General features: G+C 45.7%; 1 protein-coding gene across 2 annotated transcripts in view; it reads left to right on the top strand.

The window, feature by feature from the left end:
* The window catches only part of epas1b (endothelial PAS domain protein 1b), a 58,985-nt gene that overhangs the window by 41,955 nt on the left and 4,254 nt on the right, over positions 1 to 12,776 (top strand). For both annotated transcript variants that reach the window (XM_064950269.1, XM_064950268.1), the window contains exons 7-12: positions 4,932 to 5,038; positions 9,593 to 9,740; positions 10,064 to 10,272; positions 10,849 to 11,066; positions 11,527 to 11,640; positions 12,179 to 12,657. In XM_064950269.1, coding sequence (XP_064806341.1) covers positions 4,932 to 5,038; positions 9,593 to 9,740; positions 10,064 to 10,272; positions 10,849 to 11,066; positions 11,527 to 11,640; positions 12,179 to 12,657 — 1,275 coding nt within the window. The remainder of the gene's footprint in view (positions 1 to 4,931; positions 5,039 to 9,592; positions 9,741 to 10,063; positions 10,273 to 10,848; positions 11,067 to 11,526; positions 11,641 to 12,178; positions 12,658 to 12,776) is intronic.

The raw sequence follows: 12,776 nt of genomic DNA, 5'->3' as shown, positions 1-12,776 counted from the left end.
ACTGGTAAAACTCTGGTAAAACTCCAAATCAGGTGCTGTCACTGAACGACAAATTATGCAAAAATACACAGACACACACAAGCATGCAAACAGGCTGGGGGTAATGATATACTGACTGAAGGAGTTTGATTTGGCAGGACCAGATAGGAAAAAACATTAAGAACGACATGTAAATACGCCTCTCGCACGGCATCTTCAATGAGCGCCAGAAGTTACCCACAACATGTTCTCAGGGCGTTTCACACAAAGAGAGCGCTATGCGCCTATCACCACGTCAACCATGGCACCATGTCACCGTGACAACTCTGACACTAGTGACAAGTCCAGGTCCCACCGCCATGTTTCCGTTATGATTGATGTCCCTGTTAGGAGTGTCTGCTGTTCCCTCTGGGCCAACTGCATCACAGACACAGCGGCCATCTTTGAGCCAAAACTGGTCTCACCGGCAGAGAAAAACATTCCATCCTCCTCGCTGCTTGAAACCACACCGGTCGGGTTTTTCTGTAATCTGATCAAGCGCTCATGCAAAGACAAAAGGTTCCTTTTGAGAACAGCGGGTACCTTCCTGCGAACAAGAGGCCCGTTTTACTTTTGTAGCATTTTGTTAAATTTAATCGTTGCACAAATCGTCTCCAATTACGCAAATGAGGTGAGGGCCCATGATGCCTGGCGCACGTCATTATGCTCATTAGTGGTCCTGGTCAGTGCTCCCACCTGGCACGCCACGGGTTGCTTTAGGACGCCCCCCTAGGAGAGGAGAAAGGCTGAAAATAAGAGAAAGAACTGTTTATGTAATGTTGATTTAAACTTCAACATACAAAACTTTCCTTCTTGCTTGGGTCAGAATATGTTGACTCTTTGCACCTGCAAGGCTAAGAGAAAAGTTTCATGATTGAGGCGACTTGGCACATAAGCTTCCAATCATCATTATTGTGGCTATTTCAACATGAAAACTACGTATTAATCCAGGGTCTGCATCATTGTTTTACCTTTTTAAGACATTTCTCTGATTTTATAATAAGTACCTTTGATTAAGGTCCACCGGCTGATCTGTAAAAACACAAACCAATCCCCCTTCATCTTTTTGAAGATTATGCAGGCATCATTGGGAGAGTTTAGAGCTCTCTATTGTACTTAACACCTAAACCCACATCCCTCAGAGGTAAAAACACAAACCAATCCCCCTTCATCTTTTTGAAGATTATGCAGGCATCATTGGGAGAGTTTAGAGCTCTCTATTGTACTTAACACCTAAACCCACATCCCTCAGAGGTAAAAACACAAATCACTCAATCGCATAAACAACACAACCTATGTGTGGGTATGATGCAGTGAGGGAGGACTTATCTGTGCTCGTGGTTGGCTAGCTGGCTGGCGGACTGGCTGTCTGGCTGACTGGTTGGTTGGCTGGATTGCTAGCTGACTGACGCCCCTCTGGTTGCAACTCATCCACAGGAAGTGATTAGTGAAATGGGTTTAGAATAGAGAGGCCTTGAAAGATCCCCCCCACCTCCTCCCTCCATCACAAACCCTCCGGGTGCAGCTGTCAGGGGTTACATAACAACAGGACAAGAGCCCAGGACCACTAAGAGAGGGCCTTTGTCTAACACACTGAGTGTACAAAACATTAGGAACACCTTCCTAATATTGAGTTGCACCTCCTTTTGCCATCAGAACAGCCTCGATTCATCAGGGCATGGACTCTACATGGTGTGGAAAGCATTCCACAGGGATTCTGGCCCAGGTTGACTCCAATGCTTTCCATAGTTGTGTCAAGTTGGCTGGATGTCCTTTGAGTGTTGGACCATTCTTGATACACACAGGAAATTGTTGAGCGTGAAAAACCCAGCAGCATTACAGATCTTGACATGCTCAAACCGGTGTGCCTGGCACCTACTATCATACCTCGTTCAAACGCACTAAAGTATTTTGTATTCACCCTCTGAATGTCTCAAGTCTTAAAAACCCTTCTTTAACCTGTCTCCTCCCCTTCATCTACACTGATTTGAAGTGGATTTAACAAGTGATATCAATATGGGTTCATAGCTTTCACCTGGATTCACCTGGTGATGGAAAGAGCAGGTGTTCCTAATGTTTTGTATGCTCAGAGTAGTTCACAAATAAATAATAATCCCCACAAGCATTGTAATATATGCCATTTAGCACACACTTTTATCCAAAGCAACTTACAGTCATATGTGCATACATTTGCCATACGGGTGGCCCCGGAATCTAACCCACTATCCTGACGCTGCAAGCGCCTTGTTCTACCAACTGAGCTACAGGACCTTGTAGATTAGTGACCTGAGTGCAGTGACTTAAAACCACTAGATTAGACAAGGAGGTACAGTTCTCAGTGATACAGTGATATATGTGCATGCAAAGAGCAAACAACAAGCTGCACAAGAACTCACTACTGTAATGGTCCAGGTTACAAAGTGGCTCAGTGACTCGTGTTTGCATCTCAATGTGAAAAAAACTGTTTGCATGTTCTTCACAAAGAGGGCAACAGATGCTACTGAGCCAGATGTCTATGTGTCAGGGGAGAAGCTCCAGGTGGTATCCGATTTTAAGTACCTTGGCATCATACTTGATTCCAACCTCTCTTTTAAAAAGCATGTGAAAAGGGTCATTCAAATAACTAAATTCAACCTAGCTAATTTCCGATTTATACAAAATTGTTTGACTACAGAGGTAGCAAAACTGTACTTCAACTCTATGATACTCCCCCACTTAACATACTGCTTGACTAGTTGGGCCCAAGCTTGCTGTACAACATTAAAACCTATTCAGTCTGTCTACAAACAGGCTCTCAAAGTGCTTGATAGGAAGCCCAATAGCCATCATCATTGTCACATCCTTAGAAAGCATGAGCTCTTGAGTTGGGAAAATCTTGTGCAATACACCGACGCATGTCTTGTATTCAAGATCCTTAATGGCCTGGCTCCCCCTCCACTCAATATTTTTGTTAAACAGAAAACCCAGACATATGGCAGCAGATCCACAAGGTCTGCCATGAGAGGTGACTGTATAGTTCCCCTAAGGAAAAGCACCTTTAGTAAATCTGCATTCTCTGTGAGAGCTTCCCATGTCTGGAATACACTGCCATCAGACACACATAACTGCACCACATATCACACTTTCACAAAATGCTTGAAGACATGGCTAAAGGTCAATCAGATTTGTGAACATGGTCCCTAGCTGTGTGTTGCCGCTTTCCATGTTGTCTGTTGTCTGTAGCTTGTGAGGTGTGGAAACACTTAGTTGCTTTTATGAATTTTGTCTTGCTGCTTTTTGCTCTATGTTGCTCTGTCTGTATGCAACGTCTTGCTTGTCCTATGTTGCTATGTCTTGCTTGTTCTATGTTGCTATTGTCTATATTGTAATTGTTTTTAATAACCTGCCCAGGGACTGCGGTTGAAAATTAGCCGGCTGGCTAAAACCGGCACTTTTACTGAAACGTTGATTAATGTGCACTGTCCCTGTAAAAATAAAAATAAACTCAACTCTCCTACAGTACAGGGAAATACTGAAGTTTGGTGTAACCACCATGTCGATGACCTATAACCTCCACAATCGAGCTTTTGGAATACGATATCAGAGTTTCCAATGCTTTTACTCCATTTCCCAAAATCTGAATGGAATGGAACGTCCCCAGCCCCACAGCGATCAATGGACCATAAAGATCTAGAATTCCTATGCCCATTGACCATTCCCCACTTACCATCCTTACTCCTGCTGTGGTAGAGGAGAGAGAGAGAGAAAGCGTTAGACAGTAGAACATGGAAAATAGAGAGTCAGAAAAAGAGATTGAGACAGTTTGGCTTGAACAGAACATCACGTTTGGCCCAGACAGCTCAAACTAAAAGGATTAAGGGTAAAACAATTAGCGCTTGACAGATCAGATCACAAGAGAGTCAATGGACTTTATGTCAGAGGTGAGAGTTCAGTTGTGAATGAAAGACAGTTTTTCCACTAGAGATCTGCCTGGAGAGGGAGAGAAGGTGTCTCTCCTATTTCACAAAATCAAGGTCTTATCTGCTGGCAAAGGGCCTGTAAGAGCGGAAATATGCCATGCTCTTTCGGGACTTATCTAAATATATATTTTCATCCAGGGTTCATGAATTGCACATGATGCTCTCAATGTGTTTGAGGGTGAGAAGTTCAATATTTATACAAGTGTCGGGAAGGGGGGAATTGGAGAGCAAGTGTTTAATTATTGCAGTATTTAGCAATAGTACAAGTCTAGTAGCAGCAGTCATGATGTGTGTGTAACGTGAATGTATGTCAGTGGAGGCTGCTGGGGGGAGGACGGCTCATAATTATGGCTGGAGCTCCGTGAATGGAATGGCATCAAACCATGTGTTTTATGTATTTAACACCATTCCACTATTCCGCTCCAGCTCTTACAACGAGTCCGTCCTCACCATTGGATGAACTAAATTCAAATACTGTAACTACACACTACTTTAATTGCAAAAATAAAATAAAATAAAATATGGGTGAAGTAGACAATCCTTTTATTTCTTTTTTGGCATCAGATCTACCTAATTCTCACTTCAAACATACTTCTTGTGTTTAATAGAATTAAATTACACATTCTGTTAACATCTGACTCCAGAGTAATCTGTTCTTGCATTTTTTTGTCTATGACATTTCAGATAGAATATATGATAATTTATCACTAAGTAGTTGTGATGTAGTTAACTACTTTTCAAAATAACTTCATTCATGTTAAACTATATTTTTCTTAAGTGTAGCTTTACTGTAGCTAAACTTTTTCCAGTGTGAAGTACTTGGTAGCTTGGTAAACTAGAGTAGTTTCTCCAACACTGTGTGTGCGTGAACGTTTGCAAGAGACGAGAGAAAGACAAATAGAGGAGGAAAAAGCAAGACGGGTTAACGGGTGTCTGTATTTCTGTGTGTTGCAGAGTCACTGAGCTGATGGGCTACAGTCCTGAAGATCTGCTGGGCCGCTCTGTCTATGAGTTCTACCACGCTTTGGACTCTGACAGTGTCACCAAGAGCCACCAGAACCGTGAGTGTCCACACTAAAACTGAGTACACTGAAAACGCATCCGCATGCTTCCCAGCTGAAACATTTTGGAATAGTTTGTGTACATATTATGACGACATTCTGTGACGTTTTGGACTTCGGCAAGGGTTTTTTCGGCAACATATTTTTTTCAAGGCCAGCCGAAGTTCTGCAGCCAAAGCCTACGCCTCTTCATCCGTGATTGGTTAACTGTAGGGATTCTTCAATAAAATCTTTGTCATTCAATGAGTGACGACTTGTTTTCATGCACATTTTTTTATTGTTAGATGTAAAATTGCGCCACTAAGATCTTCTCAGCAAAAAAATAGAACATGAATGACAGTTATCTTAGATGAATTCCGACTATTTTGAAGAAGTGGCTCTGACTTCTCAAATTGGACAAACAGCACTATTGTGCTTTTTTATTGTTTTTCAAGCGAAGGTCTTTTAATAAGGGAGTATGTGAACACACCCGTTCAGTTCACCTAGCCGACTCTGGCTGGCCGCCAGCCGAACTGAAGCATGCTGACTTCTTAACTCAGGGATGACAAAGAGCATGCTGACTCCTTAACTCAGGGATGACAAAGAGCATGCTGACTCCTTAACTCAGGGATGACAAAGAGCATGCTGACTCCTTAACTCAGGGATGACAAAGAGCATGCTGACTCCTTAACTCAGGGATGACAAAGAGCATGCTGACTCCTTAACTCAGGGATGACAAAGAGCATGCTGACTCCTTAACTCAGGGATGACAAAGAGCATGCTGACTCCTTAACTCAGGGATGACAAAGAGCATGCTGACTCCTTAACTCAGGGATGACAAAGAGCATGCTGACTCCTTAACTCAGGGATGACAAAGAGCATGCTGACTCCTTAACTCAGGGATGACAAAGAGCATGCTGACTCCTTAACTCAGGGATGACAAAGAGCATGACTCCTTAACTCAGGGATGACATCCTTAACTCAGGGATGACAAAGAGCATGCTGACTCCTTAACTCAGGGATGACAAAGAGCATGCTGACTCCTTAACTCAGGGATGACAAAGAGCATGCTGACTCCTTAACTCAGGGATGACAAAGAGCATGCTGACTCCTTAACTCAGGGATGACAAAGAGCATGCTGACTCCTTAACTCAGGGATGACAAAGAGCATGCTGACTCCTTAACTCAGGGATGACAAAGAGCATGCTGACTCCTTAACTCAGGGATGACAAAGAGCATGCTGACTCCTTAACTCAGGGATGACAAAGAGCATGCTGACTCCTTAACTCAGGGATGACAAAGAGCATGCTGACTCCTTAACTCAGGGATGACAAAGAGCATGCTGACTCCTTAACTCAGGGATGACAAAGAGCATGCTGACTCCTTAACTCAGGGATGACAAAGAGCATGCTGACTCCTTAACTCAGGGATGACAAAGAGCATGCTGACTCCTTAACTCAGGGATGACAAAGAGCATGCTGACTCCTTAACTCAGGGATGACAAAGAGCATGCTGACTCCTTAACTCAGGGATGACAAAGAGCATGCTGACTCCTTAACTCAAGGATGACAAAGAGCATGCTGACTCCTTAACTCAGGGATGACAAAGAGCATGCTGACTCCTTAACTCAGGGATGACAAAGAGCATGCTGACTCCTTAACTCAGGGATGACAAAGAGCATGCTGACTCCTTAACTCAGGGATGACAAAGAGCATGCTGACTCCTTAACTCAGGGATGACAAAGAGCATGCTGACTCCTTAACTCAGGGATGACAAAGAGCATGCTGACTCCTTAACTCAGGGATGACAAAGAGCATGCTGACTCCTTAACTCAGGGATGACAAAGAGCATGCTGACTCCTTAACTCAGGGATGACAAAGAGCATGCTGACTCCTTAACTCAGGGATGACAAAGAGCATGCTGACTCCTTAACTCAGGGATGACAAAGAGCATGCTGACTCCTTAACTCAGGGATGACAAAGAGCATGCTGACTCCTTAACTCAGGGATGACAAAGAACATGCTGACTCCTTAACTCAGGGATGACAAAGAGCATGCTGACTCTTGACTCGAAGCCTGACAACAGATAGAATGATTTTGAAGTGGGGGGAAATGTCTCATCTATGTGTTGATCTCCTCTTTTCTCCCTGGTAAAGCTCTGTATGAACCTCAGTTCGCTACACACACATTTACACACTCACACACATATTAACACATACGTATACAATTGCGCTCGCAGGCACACGCGCACACACACACACACTATCCCCCCAGTTCTGTTGTGAAAAAGCAGTCTCTTAGCCCTAGGCCCGTACTTAATGAATTACTCCTACATAAGGACTCTAATAGCCACAACATGTGAGCCTGCTAAAAAAGAGAGAGGGGGAGAATAAAAGAGAGAGAATAAAAGAGAGAGAGAATAAAAGAGAGACAGAGAGAAATATTATCTAGCAGAGCTGGTTCTTAGAGAACTGGGTGGATGGTCCAGTCTTAGACGCTGCGGCCTGGTTCCCAAGCTCTCCGGTGTCACTGGTGTAGGGGGGAACAAGACACAAGACTTTACAGAGTCAGAGCAGCACCTCATTCAGTCTATAGGAGACCGGTACTGAGCTCCCTTTCTCTGCATTTCATTAAAACCATTAATGCACTTTATCGTTTTTAGATTGTTGCCTTAAACGAAACAACAGTTTTTTTTATGTTTGTGATACTGTAACAGGCTGTCTTCAAATCCCTGTAGATTTCTATCCCTCCTTCTCTGTTTATGTATATGTATTGATTTTACCAGCCCAGAGATGAAACCCAATCCATGTTGACGTCCACCAGCTTCTCTAACACAGAGATCAGCCCCCAGCCCCCAGCCCACCTCACACACAACACCCTCACATCACATCTAAACTCCACTAGGCCCCTCTCTCTCTCAGCCAAATTACATTTCAGATGCATGTGTGAGTTATGACTATAATTCAAAACAGGCCTTATTACATTAGTGAGGCTCTGTGGACCTGGGCCGGTATTAAGATGTCTTCAATCCCATTAGGGCTGACCTGTGACGGGGGAGATAAGAGGAGCGCAGGGCGTCTGTGATGACAGGGGACCAGGTGTCCCACATTGCCCCTGTAATGAGGCCCTCCAGTGGGATGGCTTCTGTCCCCCAGTGACATTTACACATCATTAAAAGCCTCTCTGTGTAACAGGAGAGAGGGGAAAAGGAGAGAAAAACAAGCCAGGGTCTGGGTTGTGTTGTTCGCTGAAAGCAAATCTACCTGGAGCAGGGACAGTTCTGTTGGCTTGTGTGGTGGTGGGAGTGTGTGTATGTGTGTGTACCCCTCTATGTTTGTGTGTGTTTGTTTACATCCTAGTTGTGGTAGCTCTACTCTCACCACATCAAGTGAGCTCCAAGCTCCTTGTTACAGTCTATGAAACCGCATCCATCTATCAGTTGTGTGGTTAGCCCTAGCAGACTGAATGCACTGGGCAGCCAGACTCTCCTCCAGAGAATAGCCTCTCTATGTGGCCCCCTTCCGGCCCAGAGACACAGACGGCCAGGCTGGGCCTGGTCTCTGCGGCAACGTGACTGGCCAATAGAGCAGCAAATGCTCTGGTCTGTATTTACTCGCTCTAATCCTGCCCTAGGATGAACCCTACGACCCCAGGCCTGCTGCTTTCCCACGCCAGTCCTGGGCCTGGGCCAACCCACACTGAGGACAGCAGCTAGGCCATCCCCTCCTTCTCTCGCCTGATACTTATCTATCTCTCTATTTCTCCTCACCCCTACATTTCTCTCTTCTTCACCCTCATTCTTAGTGTTACCCTGGCCTGAAGCTCTCTCTTCTTCACCCTCGTTCTTAGTGTTACCCTGGCCTGAATCTCTCTCCTCTTCACCCTCGTTCTTAGTGTTACCCTGGCCTGAATCTCTCTCCTCTTCACCCTCGTTCTTAGTGTTACCCTGGCCTGAATCTCTCTCCTCTTCACCCTCGTTCTTAGTGTTACCCTGGCCTGAATCTCTCTCCTCTTCACCCTCGTTCTTAGTGCTACCCTGGTCTGAATCTCTCTCCTCTTCACCCTCGTTCTTAGTGTTACCCTGGCCTGAATCTCTCTCCTCTTCACCCCTTGTTCTTAGTGTTACCCTGGCCTGAATCTCTCTCATCTTCACCCTCGTTCTTAGTGTTACCCTGGCCTGAATCTCTCTCCTCTTCACCCTCGTTCTTAATGTTACCCTGGCCTGAATCTCTCTCCTCTTCACCCTTGTTCTTAGTGTTGCCCTGGCCTGAATCTCTCTCCTCTTCACCCTTGTTCTTAGTGTTGCCCTGACCTGAATCTCTCTCTTCTTCACCCTCATTCTTAGTGTTGCCCTGGCCTGAATTTCTCTCCTCTTCACCCTCGTTCTTAGTGTTACCCTGGCCTGAATTTCTCTCCTCTTCACCCTTGTTCTTAGTGTTGCCCTGACCTGAATCTCTCTCTTCTTCACCCTCGTTCTTCTCTCCTCTTTGCTCTGCTATTTGCTCTCTGAGTTGCTCTTCTTTTCACCTCCATCCAGCTAGTTTTATACTGACTCTCTCTCTCTCTCTCTGTACAGTGTGCAGTAAAGGTCAGGCAGTGAGTGGACAGTATCGTATGCTGGCCAAACATGGAGGCTACGTATGGGTTGAGACCCAGGGCACAGTCATCTACAACAGCCGGAATTCCCAGCCGCAGTGCATCGTTTGTGTCAACTACGTCCTCAGGTAGGGTCAAAGAACAAGCAGAAACAGAACATAGGGCCCATTAATCTGAGGTTCTCAGACCATAAACCTACTCCTGGATGAAATAGCATGTTTTTTCACTGGAGGTCCTCTATTGAAATTATTTTTGAGTCCAGGACTAAGCCTAACCTGTGTCCAGGAAACTGGCCCATTATGTACAATATTGGGGGGAGAAAGTGATTGTGGAAGGCTGCTGGTTCAAATGTGAGATTACAGTATGACAGTAGCTTCATTTTAGTCTTAAAATCTGGTGGTAACATAACACATCCCTGAGGTATCCCTCTGTCTCTCTGTGTGTTTTTTAGTGACGTGGAGAACAAGTCCATGATCTTCTCCATGGACCAGACTGAGTCTCTGTTCAAGCCACACCACATGAACAGTTTCTTCACCCAGAGTGGTGCTGCGGTGGCCGCGGAGCCCATCAAGACTCTGTTCACCAAACTCAAAGAGGAGCCAGAAGACCTTGCTCAACTGGCCCCCACACCTGGAGACGCCGTCATCACCCTTGACTTTGGTCAGAATACTCCCCTATATCTCCCATTCTGCTTTAGATGTCACCCTAACCATACCAATATCTTCCATTATACTGTCCATTTTCCCCTAACTATATCCATATCATCCCATTACTACAATACATCTCCCCAATGCCATGCTCCATGTCAAATGATATGGTAGAAGTTAAACATGTAGTTATAGTTATGCCGTCTCTAACGTCGTCCCCAGACTCCAATTGCTGGCGCATAAAGTACATCTATGTGAAAACTATTTCTAAGATGCGTACTTTCAGATTTCCCTAACTCACTTTCTTGTTTAAATCACTTACGCTGATAAAACGTTGAAGTCCACAATGAGTTAAGTTAGATGGTGATGGACTGACAGATCAGACAATTAAAAACAGAGGTTGTTTCGTCTGCTCCAGCCATAGACCAGTCAAGTCCGGTTGTGAGGCAATGTGAAACCAGACGGTTCTACAGAGAGACAGCCGGCTGGTGGACACGATTAGACCATTTCTAGTTTAAGGTTAATGGCCTTAAGTTCTATGAAAACAGGAATATTAACCATCTACTGTTTTTATGATTGTGTCCTACAGGAAGGCCACCGTTTGAGGAGCCTCATCCTCCTCTTTACCCCAAGATGTCTCCCATGGCCCCTCAGGCCCCCCAGGGCTGGGGTAGTGATGCCCACAAGCCCTGCCCGGCAGGCGACATGTCCAACCACATGGCTGCCACCTTCTCAGTGCCCCAGAACCCCACACCAGGCAGTGCCACCCCCAGCACTGCCCCCCCTAGCCTGAGCAGTTGTTCCACGGTATGTAGCTGCTGCTGTCCCTGGTGTCCTTTTTCACTCTTCTATCATTCTTCTGTCATCTACTACTGCATTCACCAACACCACGTCCGCTAGCACAAGCCTTCATTACCCGCTTTTCTTCCACAGCAAATGACTGTGACTCATGGTTTATGTATTGTGTTTTGGTACGCTTGTGTGTGTTCGGGTTTGTGTGTGTGTAGCCTAAGTGTGTGTCACAATGTGTGTGTTTGTCACCATGTTATGCGCTTGTTTGTGCGTGTGTGTGCATGTGTGATGGTGTGGGCACGGATCCTGGGTGTTTGGGATAGGGGGCAGAGTGTGGTGAGAATGGAGGGGGTGGATGGTTGGAATAAGCAGTGGTCACTAGTTACTCAGGGCTCAATGGAGCTTTTGTCATGTCACGTCCTCTCTCTCTCTCTCTCTCTTGGTCTTCCACTCACCCTCCTCTCTGTGGGTACAGCCCAGCAGCCCAGGGGATTACTACAGCGAGAGAGAGAGTGACCTGAAGGTTGAGCTGACTGAGAAGCTCTTTGCTCTGGACACAGAGGGGCCCAAGAGCCCCGGCAGCACCCAGGTCAGTTTCACTGGCACTTCACAGACCCACTACTCAACCAGTGTGCATGAGATGGAGGGTAGACATTATATTAGATTTACATTTATTTGAAGGGCAATTCTGCCACTTTTCAACTTCATATGCATTATCTCCATCACTGCATAAAAAATAACATCATGCTTCTCTGTGTCATCACAGGGTAGGATTAAAAGTAAGAAAAACTGATTTTAAAAACCTGCAATGTGTTTCTAGCTGGATGGAGGGTGTTTTCTTGCATCCCTCTGTCACCGCCAATCTCATAGTGTTAGAAAATCACTGTTTTTTAAAAACTTTTCAACTTTATATTTCTTATGCTCAACATAGAAATGTACCGTTTTAACATATGTAGACACTGGTATTTTGTTGGAGATAGGGTGAAAATAGGGTTGAAAGTGGTGGAATTGCCCTTTAACCAAAGTGTGCAGTGGGGTTGCTTTCTGGTCTGACTGTATGTTGGACACTTTTTGTCTTGCAATGTCATAATGCACTTCAGAAGTTTGATTTGATGTGACCCTCTCAGTCGGTCCTGAGTGATTTGGATCTGGAGACCCTGGCTCCCTACATCCCCATGGACGGAGAAGACTTCCAACTCCACCCCATCATTACTGAAGAGGCCCCTGGAGGCACCGAGGGGGCCGCTGACCAAATGGGACACCGCACCACACAGAACGGGTTCAGCAACATCGCCAGCCTCTTCCAGCCCCTGGGATCCCCACAGTCTGCCCACTACCAGCCCGCCAAGTGGGCCCCAGGAGACAAGAGAGGCCCCAACCACAGTGAAATAAGCCCCATGGACTCCAGGCCTACTCTGCCCTACACGGGCCCTGCACAGATCACCCCCTACCACACCCTAGCCAGCACCCCTTTGTCCTCCATGGGCGGACGGCAGAACCTGCAGTGGCCCCCAGATCCTCCGTTACACTACCAACAACAAGTGGACGCCATGGGCGGAAGCAACTCATGTCAGAACATGCCGGTCAACAGGATGCACAAGCAGAGGTACTGTAGTGGACCTTCAGTGTGCCTGTCCTACTGATTGAATTCAGTTCCTGTACTGATGGTTGTTAGAGCTAGAGTTGATCTACAGAGATGGTGAAGTAATGTGATGTTCTTCTGCA

This window comes from Oncorhynchus masou, chromosome 31 (genome assembly GCF_036934945.1).
Source record: "Oncorhynchus masou masou isolate Uvic2021 chromosome 31, UVic_Omas_1.1, whole genome shotgun sequence".
Taxonomy (NCBI): Eukaryota; Metazoa; Chordata; class Actinopteri; order Salmoniformes; family Salmonidae; genus Oncorhynchus; species Oncorhynchus masou.
The sequence above is the reverse complement of the archived record's forward strand: the minus strand, read 5'-3'. Positions and strand labels throughout refer to the sequence as shown.